This window comes from Athene noctua, chromosome 1 (genome assembly GCF_965140245.1).
Source record: "Athene noctua chromosome 1, bAthNoc1.hap1.1, whole genome shotgun sequence".
Classification (NCBI taxonomy): Eukaryota; Metazoa; Chordata; class Aves; order Strigiformes; family Strigidae; genus Athene; species Athene noctua.
Genome location: NC_134037.1, coordinates 162,492,159 through 162,515,374, shown reverse-complemented (window position 1 = coordinate 162,515,374; position 23,216 = coordinate 162,492,159). Strand labels below are relative to the sequence as shown.

Here is a 23,216-nt window from a genome sequence, read left to right as displayed (position 1 = left end):
AGTGCCTTAGCCGTGACAAAGTAAACAATTTACAAGTCAAAAGAAATTGTACTTAAATTTACGTTCATGTTAGAAGAAGTAAGGGTGTGAGGGGGGAAATCACTACCTGTACAGTTAATAAATAGAACATAATTGATAAAAGTGGTTTGATTGCTGCCCGAAAGGCTGACAGCAGAAGACCTGAGTGCTCCAAATCCAATACCCCATTCCATCACTGACAGCTTGAGCAAGACTCGGGTATTTTGCCATCTAAGGCTGATGACAGATGGGATTTAGACACCCGTTTGTATTTCTACAAATGCGTAAAAGAATTTTCATTGTGAGCTGGATCTTGGGTGGCTTTGCTTCAATTACCACTCTGTAAAAAGAATAAATAGATTAATAGACTGTCACCACACCCAATCTCAGAGGGATGCCAGGAACACAAAATCAGAGAGAGAGTTGTCCGATGCCATGGTGATTGTCTGGAGAGTTATCAGAGCAGAATAACTAGCACCCTATCCTCTTTAACTTTTTATTTGTTAGGTTTGGAACATTCAGTCACGCGTGCTATGCAATTCAAATATACAACAGGAAGTTACTATACAGTTACAACAGACTGAACGCAAACTAAGTAAGGTGTTTATCATAATCTACATACACCACACAGTTGTTAATCTTGTCTTGTTGCGGTTCTTCCTATTTCTCCCAGATGATGAAAAATACATGTTACTTGTTGCAGTTGTTGAAATGCAAAAGACAAATATAGATTTCGGTACATAAAGGGCAGAGCTTACAGGAGGGAACTGAATTTTTCTCCCCTCCCTAACTACTGAAACACCACTAGCTACACATTAAAAAAAGGAAAAATTTGGACTTTTTAACTGGAGCTGACTCATGCTTTCAAACAGCCTAACACATCAGCCAAGAGCGAGATGTACAGTACATGTAATACCAAAACAAAAATACATTTTTTTTACTGCATGTAATGGCTACTAGTGATCCCTCCTCTGGAAAATTCAGCTCTGGCTACTTCTTTTCTAGTTTGCTCAAGTAGCTTCTTAGCTACTTTTCTTCCTCTGATTTCTAACTTACATGCAAGGTATTATTATGGTAAATATAAAATAAGCTTCCCATAGAAAAAGGTTTTATTTAACAGCAGTGACTCTCTGGACTAATCCAATCATTCAGTCAAAGAAAATTAAGATTTTTCTGCAACTGCAAGTTAAGATGAGGAAGTCTTCATTTTGTTCTGCTGATTTCAAGGATGAAGGAAGAAAAACGCCTGAAATCTGGTGTTTCTAGTCCCTCTAATCAAATTTTCATCCCTCAAGATCCAAATGTTTTAATATGAAATTCTGGGAATGTCAATGCACCGCCCCTTTTCAAGGAGCAGGGGAAAGCATCTAGATGTATGTTCAGTAGCCACTATTACACCATACTGACAAATAATCTGTGAAGGGGAGTTTGTTTCCTTTTTCTTTTTTTTTTTTTTCCCTCTTAAAAAGCTCCCTGCCTTGTTGGCCTTTGGATCTTCTGCTTGGCAGCTCACTTGACACTGGCTCTCATACTGGTGCACGTCTGCATATCTTCTCCTCCTCTGTACCCTGAGGTGCTCCTGCGGTGGTGGGGCTCACAAGGATGAGGTCCTTAAAGGCTCCCGCCTCCTCCTACAGAACTATGCATCGTTCCTAATGCTTGGTCACCCCCAAATCCACACCATGCCAGGCTGGGCCTCACTCCTGATCTGCCCCGACATGTCTGACCTCTTCCACCCAACAGGAGTTGGTTACCCTCTGGCAGCAGCACAGTTCCTGTTTGCAGTTGCTTTGTGAAGCTCTTGGTGCTCTGCAGTGTGATGCAGCCAGCAAAAACTGATCCCTCAGAAGAATTAATTTCCCTCAGAAGCACTAGGCAATTTTCATAGCTTAAGCCTCCTCGTTACTCTGTAACACAGTATCTCCTTTACAGATGAAAAAAAGGAACAAAGAAATTCAAAATCTGAAATGATAGCTTGGCTTCCACCGCCAATTTTGCAAAAGGAGTGTAACTAAAGCTGCAAGCTAAGGAAAAAGGATCATGGCTCAGAATGGAAACCCGTGACACTGATATGCCTGCAGTTGAAGAGAAGCACATAGAGGGCAGGGAGGAGGAGGGAAAAATGAACGGAGAGCAAGCCACTGGCTACACCACATCGTTTTCTTGAGGCTCCAGAGCCACAAGAGAGGATTTGCAGTCTCTCTTCTCCTCTTGAAGACACAGACTCTGGCTCTCCTGTTTCCAGTAGGTTTTACCATCGGCTCCTAACTGCACTGCTCCACTGGCCACCAGCTGCAGGGCGATGGGAAAAGCCCGACACTCGGCTTCTTTAACCCTTTCTGACAGTGTCTCCTCAGTGTCGTCTGCCTTCACAGATACTGGCTCCTGGTGGATCACCGCTTTCGGACTAGATTCCTCCTAAAATGGGGATATTGGGAGTCTTTTAGAAGAGGCTGGTGAACATTGTCAGGAAGGTTATGGGATGATGCGGATGGGGCAAAGAAAGTCTCATGAGAGATCTCGGTGAGCAGATGTGTAGCTGTGTGCAGGAGGCTTAACGTACATCTAGAGAGGCTTGCCACCTCCATTAGGGGCACCTACATTACATCAGGGGGTACAGCAGGAGAGACACATGGGCTAGAAGATTCAGAGGGCAGTCTGCTGAGAGTAGGAGAAACTGAAAAACACACCTCACAATATGAAGGAAGAAGATAGCACCTCAAGAAACCACAAATGCAATGTAACCCCCCATCTTTCTGTTTTTACTGGTAACAGTCCCAAGACTTCCACCCATTCCTATTACCTCTTTCTGTTTCTGCCTTCAAAAAGAAAAAAGAAAAGCAAATTCCTTTTCATAACTTACTCAATGTTAGGCAAGAGGACACTTACCAGGACAAAATGCACAGTGCAGCCTGTGACTTTGAATCCACTTTGCAGGGCTTGCTGATGGGCATTTCCATCCCTGATTGGTGGGAAAAGCGATGGGGAAGCATTCAAAATTTTCCCTGGCCATCAGTGTGAGAGGAGAAAAAAAGAAAATCAATTTGAACTGAATTTCCTATAAAAATAAAAGTGAGATGTGATCAGCAGTTCCAAACAGCAGCATTGAGCACCACTCAGGAGTTTAAATGGTCTCAGCTGCAGTCAGAATATAACAGGGCATGTTCAGATTCAAGTTAAAAAGCAAAACATCTACATGGTGTTACAATCTCTAAGGAAATCTGAGGAAGCGCTGCCCTGATCTGAGGAAATACTGCTCTCCCAGGAATCCAGGTGATGGTGTGCAGGCTGCGGCAGCAGCCAGGCAAGCACCTTTCAGTTAAGGCCAAGGACCTCATTTGCTTTTGCATCTGTGGATGGACAGCTGGAGCGGAAAGTCTCTCCCCTCCCAGGTGAGATGCCCTTCTGCTGCAGATGAGGGGCTTGGAAGCAGAGGACTTCACACTGCAGCGTCGTGCAGAGCCACTGCACAGATGGAAGTGATTTTCATAGGAAATATCATTCCCAAAAGAGCCTGTCCAAGTGTAATCCGCATAGTGAGCGAGTAACTTCTGAGGAAGGCCTCAGGAGCTGGCACTTGGCACCCAGAGCCAGAAGGAAAGAAGCCTGTGTGTTCCCTTCTCCGGGGCCTGGAACGTGGCTAAAGAAAGCTCTGCCCAACCCCAGAGACACACGCACTCAGGGGTCTGTAACGGCTGTATTTCCAGCACACGGTACAGACTAGTGCTACGCTGTGCAGCCCTCCAGGCAGCACAGGAGGAGACAAACTGAGAAATCAGTCTCTCCCCATGTTTTTCTGAGTGACAACTGCAGGGAATAAGTTCAGCACAACTCCGCAGTGCAGCTCCTTGACAAATGACACAGTTACGCTACCTGTCCCCTACTGCAGACAGAACCAAACTCCTGCCTGCTCCACAGGCATCTCTCCTTCCCAGAAGGAATGCCATGACGCTGATTTTGCCCCTCTGTGATTCATTATGCCAGCACAAGGCATTTCTCTGCCAACACACAGTCAGAATCCCAGCGCAGTCCCACTGGCTGGAATGAATGAAAGTGTAGGGCAGCCCCACTGATTTACATGCAAACCTCAGTGTCAGTGAGGCTGTTGGAGATTTAACCAAAGGACGAGCAACTATGACTGTGTCATTCTGGTGAGACCAAGCACCAATATTTCAATTTTTCTTTTACACTTATAATTTCTTACCTTTCCATTTTCTGAGAAAAGGACTGGACAAAATTCTCATAAATCCTGAAAGACATATTAGTTCAATGGCGAATTCTTCAAGAACTCGGTCAATCGTGCTGTCAAATTCAGAGCGACTCCCATATAACTTATGATCAATCACCTAGGACATTAAAACACATCAAAAGCCTTATCAAGGAAATAACACTGTATAAGAGCAACTACTTGGGCAACACAGAGAAAGCAAACTGTATTCTTTCCAGGATGTGCAAGGATTTAAAAAGTTGTAAGTTGGTACTTTATTCACAACATTTGTGATTTTTCACAGTCCTATAAACATTCCTGGGAACACCCCAATCACTTGCTAGCTAACACTGGCTGTATCACACAGGATGTGTAGAAAATCCACACAAAGAGAAGCCAACTGTGAAAAGAGAAATGTGAGTAACGTGGTGTAGAGGGACTGAGCCCGTGAGACAAAGGTCTTTCTAAGAAGGGATGAGCCGAGGAGACAACACGCCTGTGCGTTTTGCAGAGCCTGAAGTCTTACTGATATCAGCTAAAGCTTGAAGCTGCATGGGCTACAGTCTCAGACCCAAATCATCAAAGCACTTGCAGTTTTTAAGTCCTAACTCCAGACTGCAGCACCTACTGAAGAGACGGGAGAGACTCAGCCTCCAGTGAGTGCTGCCCATGCAGCTTTCAGCTCTCCCTCTACTGATGAGCTTTGACAGCTTTGTGCTACATCCACTTATCCACAGTAAACAAAAGTCAAACATGAATACTTATCAAACATTTCATAAAGACCTACGAATTCAGTAGCTGTGAGTTGATGATAAAAAGGAAATGAAACAGGTGTCTTTACCCTGGTGGGAATTCCAGCCCGAGCTGCATTTCGTAGTTCTTCCACACCAGACTTGTTGGAGATGACAAGGACAACCTGAGCACAACTGCCTGGCTCTTTTGCATAACTGATGAGCGCAGCAAGGTTTGTGCCTCAAATGAAGAGAAAGCAAACATTCATGAAATAAATGAGCACCTATGTCACTGAGAATTGGCTCTCAGTCCTGTTTATCTAACAAAAAAGTCTAATTTTCAACAACTGCACAAATAGAAAAGAATTTGTGTGCCAATAAAGCTCGTTTGTTAAGCAGTACAATACAACTCCTTGACTTCCAGTCTAAATGCAGCCTTGGTTTTAGAAGGCTCCGTAGACTCTACTAAAAAAAGGCAAGGTATCGGCGCTGAATTCAGCCTCTCCTTTGTAAGGACATTTCTCTGTGTGACGATAAATGAAAGCTCACCTGTTCCAGAGATGAGAACAGCTACTTTAACTTTGTTCTTTCTGGGTTGGTGTGGACTCTCAACAACAGTGTTATTCAGCAGATGCTGGGGGCTGCTCAGCTGCAGAGCTTCTAGAAGATTCTCGACTTCAACATGAGAACCTCCTCCAAATATGTGAGGAAAATGTTAAAATACCTTAGATTTTACTTTTCTATGTAAATGTATTTTGCACAGTTTGTTAACCATAAGTTTCAGTTAAGAGAAAACCTATCAGCAATTAATTTATGTTGGCACTACAGAACTACACAAGCATGTACTACTTGAACAAACCAACTCACACCAGTTGTGTTGATCTTTCTTGTGTTATTCACTTGCAGAATTGTTTACAAAGGCCTAGGTATGGCATGGTCTTTTCAAGGATTATCCCCATCTTTTATACCTGCCTTCCTTTTTCTCTCATGTTGCATAATTACACTAAAAATTATGCTGACAGAACTGAGGTTGCATTTTGTCTGCCCAACCCGCTCCCCAAGCTGTTTGGTTTCCAGAGGGATTTTGGCTCATGTCTTGCTGTATGTCAATCAATGGACATGTCATCACATATGACTATACACAGCTGTGGCCTATCCTCAGTCTTTACACAGCATTTATGTGAGTAGGGATGGGGCTGGAAAGGAGGTTGTTGATTAACATGATTGTGGTAAAACATAATCAACTAATGTTTTAATCCTTACAGACAGTCATCAGAGGGATTCACTCAAGTTTCAAGCAGGTACCTAGGTAAGACATTATTCACTCTGAAAACAAGCCATTCAATTCTCATTGTATTTAATAATGAAATCTAGACGCGAAGGTGTCAAGTAGCCTCCAGCCTAGTGAAACAACAGGAAAAAGATGTGAACTACACGAACTTTGGGAGTCTCCTCAGTGCCTACAGAACTGAGGACAAGTGGTGCCTCCCAGGAAACGCTCAGCACTTCACAGAATCTACTCTAAAACAACTTATGCTGTATCAACTTTAAAATTAAATAGCACATCCCTAAGTGGAAACCCCTCTGAAGTGAGACAGATAAATCTGTTACACTTTGAATCAAACCATACTCTGTTTACTTCTTGTGAGTGTCTTAATTTCCCATTAGGACATCTGCTAACCTGTGTGACAAGGGGCAACAACTTTCCCAATCAGCCAAGCTTCCTCACATCTCTGTATGTCCTTGAGAACATGCTGAGCCAACTCCTTCTGCACAACCAAGACTGCACCGATGCCACAATTAAACGTCTGAGCCATCTCCTCTTCAGAGAAGTTTCCCTCTTTGTAAAGCCAGCAAAAGATTTCAGGAATCTTCCAGCTGAGAGCATCTGAAAATGATCAAAATTTGTATATGGTCAGCACAAATGTTTGCTAGACATCTTTTATTATATACAATGGTATAATACAAGACCTGATAGAGTCTAATTCTTGCTATTCTAAGAATACTGTCCAAGAAGGACACGGACCCAACTTCCAGTCAACTTTATAGGTGCTTCTTAGCTAGAGGTTTCTAGCCATAATTTGTGCAACCCAAGTCTTCTCTAGGCTCTCTAAGGAGAATATGTAGGAAATTATAGCGAATTAAAATGTATTCATCCCTCATCAGCCAGAAGGAAAAAGCTACAGATGACTTACATCTCTTCTGTAAGAGATAAAGGAGCTGTGGGACAAATCATCTTCTGGCTGTTTTGGACTACTTAAGCAGATCCTGGTTTTCTGTTTCAAAGAATCAATAATTAGTATAAAAGTGTCTACTTAGTTATATTGATGGGCAGACTGGAACAGGGCTGAGTGCTTTACACCAAGGATGGGAAGCATGGATAGGCTTTCACAATGATCCTACTCAAAAAAACATAGCCTTAGGTTGTCTGTGGAAAGCTTGATGGTGCAGCCTTGCCATCTCTAGAAAACTAACAAACCCTTAGGCTTGTTACCTTGTCTGTGGTTCCAGGCACTGGCAAGAAAGCTAGGCACCACCTTAGTAAGCCGTGTTTACTTCTTCCCTTTCTAATTTCAGTCTAGAGAAATACAGACAGACATATAGACATCTTCCTTCCCCCCTCCCCATCCCCACAATATTTTTGGACTTGCATTAATATGGTTTCCTTTAGTATTTTGAACTTTTGAGTATTTTGCCCGATTTTGGCTTCAACAGAGAAAGTTCTACCTTACTTGCAGATGTCAAATGCTAATCTATTGTGGGGAGGCTACCACCTACCATAACACTGCATTAAATATGTGTATGTGTGTGTACACATGTACTGTGGAGCAAATCATGCAAATCAATTCTTGCAACAAGCTTCACTGTTTGGTCAAAATGTTTAAGTATGGAGAGGTGTCTTGCAGAACATACAATCTTCTCAAACACTTTTTGTCCTAGAGATGAGCTGACTTCAAACTCTCCTTAAATTTCCTTTCTCCAAGGAGAGAGTGGTGCTCATCAGCTGATGCTTACTTGAAACAGGAATGCTTTTGTAGGCTCTTTGGAAAAGCATTGACTTCGGGTCATTCGGTCTCCAACTACATATACACATACATTTCTGAGTAGCTCTATAACTGAAGCTGAAAAGCCAAGTCCATGTTGTATATAAATTTTGTTAAACACAGTCATCTTTCTGGTACTTACCTAAGACAGCGCTGACATGTTCTGGCAGGATTCTGGAGATGCCTTCCAGCAACCCCTCCTCAGCAATGAAGGCAAAAGCCTTCACGTGCCCTGAGCGAAGGACAGGCAGCAAAGATGGACTGTACATTTTTGCTGGGGCCAGCAATACATCTCCTGCAAACAAAAGTGTCAGTTCAATCAATTTGTTTAAAAGGTCATGAGGTGTTTAGTGGGAATGCTTCTCTGAACACATTCCCTTCTGCTCTTTGCGGCAGACAACTGTGGGAAGTAGCAAAAAGTGCTGGCTCACTCTTCCGAAACTGTGGATGCAAGCCCACATACATACCCCAATGACTAACCCTAACCCATCCTAAAGTAAACAACCCTCGGCAGCACCTAGTTATGAGAATGTCTGAACACAATTCATCTGCGGGTTTGCTTTTGCACAGAAAGATATTGTACCTAGAGTCTTGTCACCACAGCTGCCAGGTGCTGGTGAGGAGTAGTGTAAGGAGGACATTAAGAGAATCTTCCTTATGATGCTAAAGCCATGGGCATGAATCCTGGAAGAGGCCAATCCAATAAGCACATCTTCCTCATCAGCTCTCTCCAGCCGCAGAAGCATCTGTCCTCGCTCCACTGCACCAACCACAAAGCCAGCCAGGTCATACTCTCCAGAAGAATACATGCCAGTCACCTCAGTCATCTCCCTGCCTAAGTGGAGAGAGAAAACAGTCAGCACTCGCTCTAAGTATGTTTTATTGTTGACTTTAAAGCTATAGCATCTCTAAAAATAAGCAATAAATCCAGGATAGCTGCAGAGACATGCAGCCTAAGAAGCACATTCAGATATATTTTAAAAATCCTTCTTGGTTTCTTACCTCACCTCAAGACTTCAACAAAACAAAGCTTCATGAAGTTACTGAAAGAAGAAACTTCTTTTTTTTTCAGTTCATGCTACTTATCTGGCACCTCCCTGCTATGACTGAGTATCACAGAGGGAATGAAAACATATAACACTTCAGGAATGTGAGGCATCCAGTTTTGCTCTCCTTTATACAAGGATAAATAAGCAAGAATTAGGATCCAGATGCATTAATAGTAAAAAGCATCCCTCTGTGCTGACCCACCATTTTACGGATAAGGAAGAGTTCAAACCCAAATGCTTGACTGTTTTTTTCCACCAAATAGAAACCCACAGTTCTAATGCCACATACTGTCTCTGCCAACAAATCTCATTTCACTAGTAATCGTTTCAACATCAGAATCTTCAAATCTCAAAGGAGAGGAGTGTTCATACCCAGGTAAGCACATCCTGCATTTCTGCAAGCTTCAGCTATTCCTTCTTTGATTGTTTCAGTCACTTCAACATCAAGTTTGCCACAGGCAAAATAACTGAGGAAGAAGAGGGGCTCTGCTCCTTGAGCCAGGATGTCATTGACACACATGGCAACCAGGTCCTGACCTATGGTGTCGTGCCTTTTACATACTTGTGCTATCTGCAAAACATGGTGGGAATAAGCAGTGGTGACAAGAAATACGTAAAACTCAGATATTAATCAGTCAAATAAGCAGAAATCTTCTCTTCCCTGAAAAGAATCACTACAGAACATACATGCAGAAGATAACCTGGTGTATCATCTAGTTTAAATCAAGAGAAAACAGCTCATTTTCATGCAGACAAAAAAAAAATTGGTTTTTGAAACATTAATTCAAATTCTAGCTCCAGCTACCCAGAAATTGTCATTTTGGACTGTCTGTTTGCTTTTTGGAATATTATGTCAAATCAAGAATAAGGGGTATCTGAAAGCAGATTACAAATGCTCAGGCTATTCAACCTATAGAACATCCTAGCAATTTCCAAACATTAGGTCATGTTGCTCAAACATCACTGTGTGTTCTGCTCTACTTTTGCCTACTAATTTCACTGGGCTATGCAGCAAAACTGAAACAATTTAGTAAGCAGTTTTCTTCTTCTTCTCCTCCAAGTCCACAGGGAAGGAGCTTCTTCACTCCCACCCTCCCCAAGGAGTCTTTTGATCTCAGCTTTCTCATGTCACAGACAATAACGCGGGCCTGGTCTGTAGGCTCCCTTGAAAGACAAGTCTTTCACAAAACAATAGTATTTCCCTCAGGAAGACTGCTATTTGGTTTTTAAAAAGTTATCAAGGTATTTGCATCCTACAAGTAATGAAACCTGATTCAGATATCTTGACTTCTACAAAGTGGTGATATTTACACTACTTATTACAAGCAGAAGTTTCTACACTGTCAGGGATACACCACAGCGGTTCCACTTGTGCCAGCTGCTGATGGAGATGTGCAGCACTAGCTCACACCGTGCAACTTGTCCCTGTCAGTTACCGCTTCAGGGTTTGAAATAGGACAAAGATTGCATATGTATGGATAAATTTTCAAGGTAACCTTTTACGGACACAGCTCTATCAGTGTAGTTCTACCTGTGCATAAAAGCTCAGTACAGAAATATGGGCAAAGGAAAAATGCAGATAAATACTATCACTGACTTCAAAATGGTAACAGAACAGCACCTAAACAAAGTCTGTGTTTGGATTACAAGCTTGATTTCTTTCACCGGCTGGTGGATTTAGAAGTGCTATGGAAACCAGTCATTCCATGTCCTTTGTTGCGTTATAACATCTCCCTCCTACTGATCTAGCAACAATTCATATAGACATCAGCCAACTTTTTTTGGCCAAGGAAGAGTCTTGGGAACGGTCTGTGTAAACACAGTTGGGAACGTCTCTCTGGCAGGCAGTTGGAACAAAGACTCACAAGAGCCAGCACCAATCACTTTTTCATGCTCAGAGGTGTCCAGGGATGTAAGACTGCAAAAGACACTCTGGACTATTATGTTCAGTCTCATGCTGTTGCAGGAAGCCACACCATATCATCCCATTACTAAAGGTATAAACATCAACTTGAAATAAGTTCCTGTGCTTGACCAGTGAAAGGCAGCTTCAGACCTCCACTCCTCTGATGGCTGAAAGCTGCCTTCTGATTCAATATATAAATATATTCCTGGCTCAACTTATCCTGTGTTCTTGGGTAATTAGCATTCTTTATCTATTGGCTTCTCTTCCCCTTTAATGTTTATCTCCTCTAACCTTCCTTTCCCCAGTGCCCTGCAGAGGTAATTGTGCTACCTCTCTGCAGGCAATTAAGCTGAGAGTTATCATTTCAACACTCCCCTGTACTCCTATGAACTGACCTTTCTCAAAGCCAATGGACCCTCTATCCTATAGCAGAAATTCTGGTTCTTAGTTTCTTAAGTGCTCAGTTAAATTTTTTGGTTTATTATCATCACAAAATATCAAGAGCCTCCACATTCTCCATAATATATGCACAGACCTTGCTCAAATGATCATCTACAAAGTTCAGATGACCACTGCAGTGGACTTGAGATGTATTTATAATGCTCAGAAGGATACAGATGGGGCAACTAGCTGTGGCATTTAAAATGGTCTCGGGAGCTAACATAAGCTTTGCTACAGTCAAGTTGCAAGTTACCTGCAGTTTAGGTCCAAGGCCTTTAGTTTGAGATACCAAGATAGGATCATCATAACCAGATGCTTTCAAGTCAAAGAAACCAGCAAAGCCTCCTACTTCTGAATGACTGCCTGCCAAGTACAAATATGTCAAGAAACATTTTTAAGGGAAATAAAAAGACCCCAAACAGTCAGCAAGGCAAGTAGTGCAAATTATGATTTCTTGGAGAAGACAGCATTGTGTCCACTGACAGAAACATGCACAGCTTTATGAAGCATGGACCCCAAACTCACATACTTCATAGTGTTGTAAACAGGTCTTCATTATTCTGTATTTGTGTCCTATGGATTGTGTACAGCAAAGGTTAAACATTCCCAACTGTTAACAGCTCACCTTTTTTCTTTATGTAGCTGCTTTTTTTCTATGGGGAAAAAAAAATCAATAAGAAGTTTTCCTCAGCAGATCACTGCTAAGAGTAAAGGACATAGTCTGAAGAGCAAATAACAAGTTTGGTGATTGTTAGCCATGCTCTAATAAACTGTTTGGAAGTTGTACTCATATTTACAGCTGGTAGGATCACTTCTGTCCAGTGATGTACAAAACCGTTCCATTAATCTAGGAGTTATTCTGTTCACTAGACTAACCTTGAAAAAGTGCAATCATCTCCATGGTAAGCCAACTATTTTTTAATTAAGCAAAAGAGGAGTGATGAGAAACAAATGAGAGTTTTCTCTCTTTGTGGTGACCTCAGCCCAGCTTCTCAGCTCAATTTCAATGCCAAGAATGCATTGCTCACCTCCTGGGAAAAAAAGAGTTCTGTTCCATTCAATGTACTGAGGAAATTCAAAGATTCTCCCAGTCTTACCTGATCTGGTACCACTTACAATTGATGTTTCTGGCTGATGAAAGAAAACATCACTGGTTACAGCTTCCACATGTCTCTCTTTGTATATTAGACCCCTGCAGAGGGTAAAGGACATGCTAGCAGCAGTAGTGACATTTTCTGCATAGACCATCATTCATCACACAAATGGGAACAATAGATAGAAAACTCTGGACTAGCATCTCTTTCTGCTAGTGCCTTTGCTTACATACAGAGACTGTTTGAGAAGCCGTATACCCCGATGGCCAATGTCCTTCCTGTAAGTGGCACCCTTGAAATGTATGGCTGCTACACCCCTGTTGGCTTCTGCCAGTGCTTTCATCAGGTCCTCCTTAACAGCAGTAATGGAGAGGACTCTGCCACCACTTGTCACCACTCTGCTATCCTTCAGTGTTGTGCCAGCATGGAAGACCTGCAGTCCCAACTCTTTGGCTTGCAACAGACCTACAAAAACAAAAGGAATTTTCTGAGTATTTTAAGTCACATGCCACATTGGCAAAGCAGTGAAGATTGAAGTCCTTTTTTCAGTCAAGGGAGAACCACAATAAAGCTTCCCACCTTACCTTTCTTCTGAGAAACAGCATTATCAGTGAAGGGTATCCCACTCCACTGGCCCTAAGACTCCCTTCTGAGTCATCCAGTAAGGACATAGATCATACAGGACAAAAATAAGGGATCTAGGAGCCACAACAGGACACATAACTACACTGTGCCAGGGCAAAGATGTGCTGTATATTGCAATTGTGAATAATTCTTGCTGGGCTTTCCTGTATGAAATCACAGCTCATAGCAGTTTACTGCCCAGATTCTCTCCTTTCCTTGACATTAAACCATTCATGCTAATGCTACCTCAGCATTCCCTTTGCTCTTCTGCCATGCCCACCCCACACAACATCCCACCACACCTGGAATCAATGCCCTACAAACACTTGCAGGTGGCTGTCCAAAAGCTAGAACAAATTATGTATTTTGTTCTTTTCATTTGCCTCCATGTATTTTCTTGTTAGAGGAAAGCAAAATTGGTCAGGGTTTTTTTAGATTCATATTTTGAGGAGAGGAGAAGGGAAGAGGAGGAACTGCTGCCATCACCTGGAAAAAGCAAAACAAAACACAGTTTTCCCCTTGTTATCAGCTAGATAGATTTTATAAACAAGTAAAAAGGACCTTTATACTTGCTGAAGGTACAGTGTGTTACATTGCCAGAGCACTGCCCTGACAAGGTCAAAGCTGAGCCCCAGCTGGCCTTGCTGCAATGGAAATCTAACTCCTTCCCATCATGTTTTAAGGAATACTCCAGAATAAAATGCATGCCCATTAAGATGTTGGAATCAATGTTAAAAATAGGAAAAAACTAATAAACCCCACACAACTCCAGAGGTTGGAGTACAATAATAAAAGAATGGATTGAATTTCATTGTTTTTACTGGGGTTTTTTGTGATTAACAAGCAGCGCGTCATACCATCTCATTTCTAAAGGCATGATTATCAGCTTGAAAAAAGTTAAGTTCCTGAGTCTGAATAGTGAAAGGTAGCTCACTAGCAGAAGGATTCATTCAGTTATGTGGTTTGGATTTTTACAGTTACAGAAATGCAGAGTTCCCCAGAATATCACTGACAAAACCAAAATAAATACAGTGAGGGAAGTGGAAGAGGAGTGTGGGTGAGGAAAACATGACAGCAGAAATCTTGACAGGGAAATTGCAATATAACATGACCTTCTCCCTGGGTGATGTAGGGTAACTGGAGTTCTGACAAAAATGAGGTGGCCTTGATACAAGATCAGTTGTCTGGGTTGCTTTACACAAGGCATAGTGTTGGACTGTCAGGGCAGTAGCTGAAGGGGGAGGAAATAGTTCTGCAACAGTTCCCTCTGCTTTTTAAACGTTTTAAAAAATCTGAATGAGATATGAGACCATAAGAATTTGAACACAGAAAATTAATATTGATCTAAAGCCCACATGCCCACCTTTCCAAAAACCCTACAAGCCCTGTAAAGTAGAGGTCCTTATATTAGTATTACACAGCAAAGACCCTGGCTGTCTGGCACAAGGGAAGGAACCACACTTGATGGTGGAGGCATGCACTGTTCCTATTTTAAAGGCCATAGGTCCTCAAGTCTCACTCTTATCTTCTGGTCAGGTATTAGCTAAGAAAATGTGACCTCCTGGCAAGGAAGCAAAGCCAGGAAAAAGCAATCATGTGCCTGACAACACTGTGATCCACGTTTCCAGCACAGTTTGTGGAAGTATTCCATGTGGACGCACCAGAGTTGTTCCAGGAGGATGTAATTCCCCATCATCTTCTTATCTCAGCAACCAGCTACAGGCAGATCTTTATAGAATCATGTAACTAAACATTTAGCCCCTGTGCTACTTTGGACACACTAGTTAAAAGATCCTACTGAACAGCTCTCCCTTGTGCAAAGACGAGCAATGGATGAAGGCAGACTCTGAAGAGGGAATGGGATGGACGAAAGCTGTACAGATCTCTGGGAGAAGAGGTAAATGCAAACCTGCTGAGGTACTGTGCTACAATTAAATAGTAAACAACCTACTGAAGTTACCTGTTACCTCCATGCCTTTGTCATAGTCTCCCGGGTATCCGGGACTTGCCATGACCACACAGACAGCTGTACTATTTTCTGACCAGGCTGGCATGAAGCTGCAGAGTTTTCCATCAATTGTTGCTTGAATCACTTCATAAAAATCATTTTTAAGCAGTGGAAGAATCACCTGCAGAAAATTTTCACAGCAATAGAAAAGTTAACTTTCATTTTGCTGACTTGTTGAAATTCCACTTAGGGAAAATTGAATTAATAGAGTAAAATCTGTACCTGTCAAACTGAAAATACTGTATTTCCCTACACCAGTAGACTTGGAAATTATAGGTGAGGATTAGTTTGCAGCATCTTTTTGCAACAGTCATAAATTCACAAACATGAGATGTGGGATTATGTAGAAGGAACATGAATTTAGGCCCCTCCCATTCTGCTTCTATCCAGAAAAATAAAATCTGAGGAACAGCTGTCTAAACTTTTAACTAATAATTCACAGAAACCGACTAGCCAAAATTTTAAGTTACCTCATACATTGTCTAAGAAATTTGTATTCAGATCTGCATGTTCAGGGGAAGACATAAATCCAAATATAGCATGCAAATTTCTCTAGAGGTAAGCTAGAACAGTCAGAGGTAAAAGAATGGAGCATATTTAAGTTTACAGTATCTTTCACTCACCTGGCACTGAGGGTCACCAAACTGACATTTAAAGTTTAAAATTTTCACACCATCTTTGGTAAGCATTAAACCTGTTTGCAGCACACCTGAACAGAAAGAACACAGCCAAGCAAATTAATTTAAATTTTTGTTTTGCAAGAACCCCTTTAAATGCAAAATAGTATTTTGGAATGTGGGATGCATTTCTGTGAATCATAAGGAATTAGGAGCAGGGATTCTGCAAGCACTTAAATGCAAGTCATAATAATTCCACAATAACCAACAAAGTGCCAAGCAGTGGCAGATCACAAGAAACTGACAGAATGAAAAAAACCAGTTCCCATAAAATCCTATTCGTTATGAAGACCTTGCGATTTTCTTACCATTAAGTGCACTACTGTTATGCATAAATATAGATGTATAACTGCATTTTGGGCAAAAATACCAACCCTAAGTTCACTACTGCTACTAACAAATATTGACGTTGATATTGGGCAATTTTTACTGCAATGCACATATATGCATATGATGATTTAATGCAGGTCTTTCGTTGTTTAATTAGAAAACCAATCCCCAGAGAATAACATGTGCTAAATTTTAAACCCCACAAAGCATCAAGTTCTCCAGCATCATCATGAAAATGCTCAACATCCACTACATTCTTTGGGCATTGTAAAAAAGCTACCAAATAGCAGAGAATACATCACAGACTGGAACCCAACTCTTTACGTGTATGTGATCTCGAGTCTTCAGTACCAAAAGCAGCCATTGGCATTAAGCGGCAGCTGTGAGCATCACCTTCCTTTTTCAAAACAGCCTTAAGATGAAGATCTTAAGAAAACTTACACTGTTGTATATGGGAGTGAACAGTATAACTGAACTTAAGTATATAGTATACCCTGAACTACAAAGAGTCTGGTTGCAATTGTTTTAATAACAAATATTTCATAAAAACACAGTATGTTTTATGGAGAAATGACAAAAGTTCCTCCCACCAAAGGAAGAGCTATAAACTAAACCAGCAAGGCTTAACACTGCATGAAAAATTAACTACTTTTTTTTTTTAAACAAGTATAATTTGGAATTCAAAACCAATCTCTAACAATGAAACTAACCTTGATATGATTTTACCTTGTTTTACAGTTGAAAGCTTACTTACCTACATATGCTGTTCCTTCTTGTCTCATACTATCAACAACATGTTGAAGGATAGCGTCATTGATTTTTTCTAGAAGAACTTCTGGAACCTGACAATCAACATCAAACTGATTGAGACAGTGATGACATTTGCTAGACTAGCTCATAGGACCTGGAAGGACTAGGGTAAGTAAACGCCTCTGTTTTTTGCTCTCCCACCTCCAACCAGTGCACTCCTTCCATTAGGGTGCTGCTGCCAGAAGGGCAAATATATTGCTCCTCTGTCTCCCAAGATTTTTTTTTTCTTTCTTTAGAAGGCCAATTTTAAGGAGGCTTGAGAAACTGGCAACCTGGGCTGTACACAGTAAGATTGTTTCTGTACTTATAGAAAAACACACTAATAATGTACTTGAGCAGCATATTTAGAACAATGCAGTCAGCTTTAGGAATCAACACGAAGAAACCCAAGGTTATGTTCAAGACACAAAGACTCCAGGCATGTGGGGAATTCTGCAGGGACATTCCAAGTGATGCTAATAGGAGCAGAGAAACACCAAGTTTAGGAATAATGGAAACAGTGAAAGAGAGACCATTCCTCAAAGACTGTCTCATTAAATCCTAAAGAAGGACTACCGAAGTTTGAGCTCTGTATTGCGGTTACACAAGCAAAGTGTCAATCAATTCCAGAAGAAATCTAGCCTACGTGATAGAAAAAGATTGGATCCTAAAGGAGATATATTAACCACAGATGTGATCAGCCTTATTGCAGGCTGAGGTGGAGGACAGCTATACCTGAGGAACCGGGCAATAGGCTCCCATCCCTCCAGTGTTCGGACCCTGGTCACCATCCAATAACCGTTTGTGAGCCTGGGCTGGGGGCATTGAGGCAACAGTGACACCATCCGTGAAGCACAAGCACTGTTAAGAGATGCACACAACACAAAAACAGTGACCGTGTCCTGTCCTAAGGGAAGTTAATAGGCTGAGGTTCAGTTCTGCCAAGAAAATTTAAGAATGAAAGATAGAAAGCAATAGGATCCATTTATTCTGCTGCAGGCCCATTGACCTGAGGATTCACTGAGCTTTCTTTCACATTTTTCAGATAATCAAGAGAAATGATGGCCCTCATAACAATTCCTTTCTGATGAATTAGATCTTGACCTATCAGTCATGTGGACATACGCTTACCTTAAGGCATGTGAATAATCTTCACTGATTTGACGGAATTACTCATGTGTTTCAGGATAAACCTGTGTGTTTGCAGATGTGGGGCCTGAATAAGTGTGAGGTATTCTCAGTGCAGGACAAACCTTGCACAAAGAACTCATTTTCAGTTTTTATGTGACATATAATATGCATGCTTAAGTTTTATCCTACCACTGAGTAGTAACCCATGGTAAGGGAAGGGCTAAAACAGGCACTAAATATTAACACAAAATTATTGATGTAACAAGAATTACCAAGAAAAAGTCCATACAAACATGTTTGAGGTCATATTCAGAAAAAAGATCATTTTCCACCTAAAAAGACCACCATAATTGCAATTTTATGGCTAATGTAGAAAAAAAGTTCTACTGATAACATACATCAATTAGTATGACATCAGATTTCTTGGATTGCATATTTATTTACGTAAGTGCAAATAAAACAAATAACTCTTTGAAACAATAAACTTGTGTTTACGCATAGAGAATAGCAATAATACCAAAGAATAAAAGCACATAACCACACCATTGATCACATACAGAAAGTTCTTCCCCTTGAAGAAGTTCTTCAATAACAACCATCTCTCCAAACATTCTGTCCTGTACAAAAAAACATTTCTCCAGTTAGCAAACATGACATCTACTGTCTAAACCCTCTATTTTCTTTTAACAGGAAAAAAACAGTGTATATGAAAAGTACCAGCTTGCTCGAACTCTGGTATGTTGAGCAAAGCCAACAGAATCTCATTTGGAGATAAGGAAGAGACACTGAAGTGCACCTTATCAGACCCCGAGAGCCAACAAAAAATTAAAAAGTTGGACGTGCAGGGCAGCAGGACTCAGTGCTGGAACAAGAGTTCAGTGACCAACTCTACAAAGCCCTGTTCACTGCCCACTGTCTGGGGCAAACATGAGAAATTTGAGGATGATACTCAGAGAAATTCCTTAGTCAAATGGGCAAGTTTCTCCTGAAAATACTTGCTCCCTGTGGCTGAAATTACAAACTCACAGGCTACAGAACATCAAGAATTGGATTCCCACTGATGAATTGAAGATTCATCCACCTGCATAATCTCCTGGACAGCTCTGCAGGCTTCCTCTTTGCTGGCTGCAATAGTCACTTCTTTTCTAGCAGCAGGGCCCCTTGCCCGTACAACTCGTGCAGGAAAGTCTGTGCTTTAAATGAAAGCAGAAGTGAGATGTGGGCATCCCTAATGCATCCAGTGAAATTATCATTTTTAAGTTGAATGTCTCCCATATTCTTTCTTTTTTTCTGAACAGTTGAAGAATAACACATCAGAAAAACACATAGCCCATCCTGTCATGGAGGTGAACGGACTCTTATAAGCCCTCAGCACAAGACTGTGAACCAGAAAACCATTAATTCTGTTTTGGTTTTGACACCAACTCAGTGTATATCCTTGGACAAGCCAATGGACTTTAAGACCTCACAGTTTCTTTCTCTTTTCCCTGAGTTAGATTACTATTTTTTTTCTGTCATAGATTTGGAAAGATGAACCCACTGATGATTTATATTTTTAGAACACCTGATTATAGTACATAATCCTATAAACCACTGTGGAAGTTTTTTTTAGGGTGGTGAGGTTAAGGCTGAGTTAGGTCTTGCACATAAAGGGTATGTTAGAACTAGTGTATTAACACTGTATCCCCAGAATTACTCCACTTACTCTTAAACACAAACTAAATCTAGAAGAAAAAATAGAGCAAAACTGTAATGTTAACATATTTTAACTACACTTTATCCATTCACCTCTCTCCAGCTTGTGGACAGTCAAATAAAATGTTCCTTTTGAAGAGCTGATTCTACACACTAATAGCCTGTTTCTGAAACAACATCTCATTTCTCCTTTCCACATTATGATTTATATTCGGATAAATCTCAACCCTTGATTTATGCAAGCAGCTAAAGCAGGCTCACACAAAGCTCCCTTTCTCCACATCTCAGTGTGCTAACCTGAGATACAGTTTTCCTTTTTGAGTTTTAGGCATGCTTACAGACATACAAGTTGTTGGTCTGTTTCTCTACATGGCAGTAGTACAGACTAAATGCTGTTACAGAGCAAAATCAGTGAAAAGGTTGTTTTTATTTAAAAAAAAAAAAGTTGCACTAGATTATACCAGATGTAGCATGTGGCAGCAAAGACAAGAAGTCAGTTTCACAGACACACAGCCACAGACCAGTGTAGCTGAACACAGCAGCTGCTGTGAGACTGGACCAAAATAGCCACAGCGGTAAGTTCCTCTCCCAAAGGATCCCCAATGACTTCAGAGGCATTACTGCTCAAAGCAGTCGCAAGATATGCAGTTACATTTCTCTCTCCCCACAAAAGAGATGCTGTCTAGCCTTGAAGAAATAAAGGGTATACTCCTTAAGTTATGAGTTTTTGATGAGTACTCTCAAATCGCTTGCTCCACAGATAGCATTTTCCTGGTATCTGTCTGTGTAGAAATGATTCTTACACTTTCAGAAAGATTTACTGAAATATTTCTCTCTGTCAAAATCTCTTGGTCTTTTAAAAGGTTAACTAACATCCTGAAGAGCTGATCAAAGGGAAGAAGAGCTGTGATCTGTGAACAGAAAAAACAATCAAAGTTCCCTACACCTTCACCATCTGTGTGTACAAAACTAATTCATTCAGTAGCTACTTGAGAAGAACAACAGTTGAAAAGTTACCAAGTTCTAGGTAACCACCATGGGTGAAGGCCAAATGCATAGATGACTTGACAGAGGAGTTTCCAGTATCAAAATATTTACCTGATAATAAACCTACAAGCTTCCTGGGGATTGGTGAAGGCTTTCCATCTTGCTGTTGGGATCCCATGTCGATCCAGAAAGGCTTTGGCAAAGCTGATGTTGGATGCCAGCTGGGCTGCTTTTGCAGATGGTCCGAAACACCTAACTCCTGCTGCTCTTAAGTCATCAACAATCCCTAATTATCAAAAATAACAAAAGAAGCAAGACACCTCTTCAGAAACAGCAAGTAATTTTGACAAAAAGAAAACCAGAGAACAATTCCAGCACTCTGTTACACTTTTCCTTGTCTCAAACAGCTAATTCATCCTTAAAATAAGGTTATGCATATCCACTAATCTGTTTCATCAATTAGCTTTAAGAGGTTTTTAGCTCTTTACATTACTAAGCATTGTCACAGTTACCACCCCATGACTACCGTCAGGACTGTCTGGTACATCCATTCAGTATTTAAGACATGGAGGTCTTACTGTACCACATTACAATAAATGCATGCGATGCTCTGGCTATTGTTGCATACAGCAACAATGTTAGGACTATTGCAAGAAAATTCTTTATATAAAGGACAGCAGAACAGAAGACACAAGAGTACATGTAACTGTTCCTGATTCTTCATCCTGCATGACTTCCCCTGCTGAATTCTAACATACAAAAAGCAGCATACAGCTATGAAGCCAAATTTTTTAAGTGAGTACAATTTACATTTACAAGATAATCCAAATTTTCTTACTCTTCAGTTTAATTAAGTTTAATTAAGTCAGTGTGTGTCCTAAGAGCTGAAAGAGGTGAATCAAGGTGCTGATTTTTACTGTCAAGTTAATTTATTTCAGCCTTACCAGCTGCTAAAAGAGCTTCTTGTCCAACTAACACAAGTCCAATGTTATGATCTTTGCAGAACTGTGTAACAATAGTGTGATTGCTTACTAATACAGCTGAAAAGGAAAAGGAAATACAATTAAGTTACCACTGTAAGCCTAAATAAGAGATAGGAGATGAGAATGTCATTGTTGCATCTCCCTAAGAGGTATGATTAAAACAAGGAAACAGCCCATGCAGGGCAAAGTAAAACAAACAATATAATAACAACAGAATCCAGAAGGAACAGTGAACATTTCCAATTTGCACCACTGTTTCCACACATCTGCTAACTTATTAAATGTATTTTATTTGCTATATGTAATCAATATAAACTTTTAAAAACTGCTTATCGTAACATAATAAAAACTTTAAAAAGTAAAACTGTAAGTTCATAAGGAAACTCAATTCTAACTTTTGAGCAAAGATGTACTCAATGCCAGTGCATGATGTAGCTAAATTTAGCTGAGCAGCCTGTACAGACATCAGAGAAGTTCCTATCCAGAAGTTAATAACTTTAAGCCTTCTATTCCTCTGTTAAGTTTCACTGAAATTAGTCAGTGAATTCAAGCATAACAGTGGGAGGAAAGAGATGAGGTACAGAAACACAGTCTTGTGTAAGACTCACTGTCTTAAGAAGTTAGTCTAAAAATATATAGTATGATGCTTTACTAGGCAGTTCTAAAATTTAGAAACAAAACATACAGAAAAGAGTATGTGCCTTAAGTAATTTGTGGTACCACTAAAAGAAAAGAGCAGGTATCTCCTACAGACTCAAGTGGTCAGCTTCGTTTCAGTTCCAACACCCACATTACTGACTGCTTGACACAACATTTCATTTTTTCCCCCCTTTTTACCTGAATTTGAAATTTTTCCATTATCAGCTGTTCCTGCATTTCCTGGAGCAACAAACACGTGTTTCACATGTGGAGACTGGGCCAACTTCCAGGCCAGTGCATGCTCTCTCCCTCCACTGCCAATCACAAGCACCCGATCAGCCATTAACCTGTGCAAACCCAGAATCATCATATATAGTACTATCTATTAATTTCACAAACACATGTGAAAACAAACAAAAATATATAAATTATATCTCTCATTTATAATTGTTAAGTAATATCAATCCAATTTGTATTAGAAAGGTATCTATAAGACATCTGAACAAAGTGACTCTGCCAGTAGTGTCACTGGATGGATGCATCATTCACATTTGATTTAAATACTGACACTAGTGAAATCACTGAGAATTTTTTCCACTTGTTTCAGCATGGTCAAGATTTCCTCTCTTAAGTATCCAGGCTGAAGTAATCTTGTCATGACTAGGTCTCATTGAGTCCTTTACACAATTACTTAGAACAGGACCCATAGCTTCATGGAAATGCTCTAGGTAACTTACCAGACAAATATATTTCAAACTGAACACTGTGGTCAATCCAGGAGCTTTTATGAGTGTAAACATCCTCAGTAATAAATGGCAAAGACAGTTTTCAGAACAGAATTTATACTTTGACAATTGCTAAGA

The 23,216-nt window shown here is 40.6% G+C and overlaps 1 protein-coding gene across 1 annotated transcript; it reads right to left on the bottom strand.

Moving 5' to 3' along the window:
* Positions 1-1,919: 1,919 nt before the first annotated feature.
* LOC141971577 (trifunctional purine biosynthetic protein adenosine-3-like) lies at positions 1,920-22,696 on the bottom strand. The gene is made up of 21 exons (XM_074929009.1): positions 22,552-22,696; positions 21,676-21,771; positions 20,843-21,017; positions 19,131-19,242; positions 18,607-18,666; positions 17,654-17,779; positions 16,884-16,971; positions 15,746-15,831; positions 15,075-15,243; positions 12,724-12,955; positions 12,494-12,588; positions 11,650-11,759; positions 9,422-9,620; positions 8,584-8,835; positions 8,143-8,295; positions 6,638-6,844; positions 5,506-5,649; positions 5,067-5,197; positions 4,223-4,364; positions 2,908-3,023; positions 1,920-2,436 (listed from the first exon to the last, which is right to left on the bottom strand). The coding sequence occupies exons 1-21, from the start codon at positions 22,694-22,696 to the stop codon at positions 2,164-2,166; spliced, it is 3,111 nt and encodes a 1,036-aa protein (XP_074785110.1). The 3' UTR covers positions 1,920-2,163.
* Between the last annotated feature and the right edge of the window lie 520 nt (positions 22,697-23,216).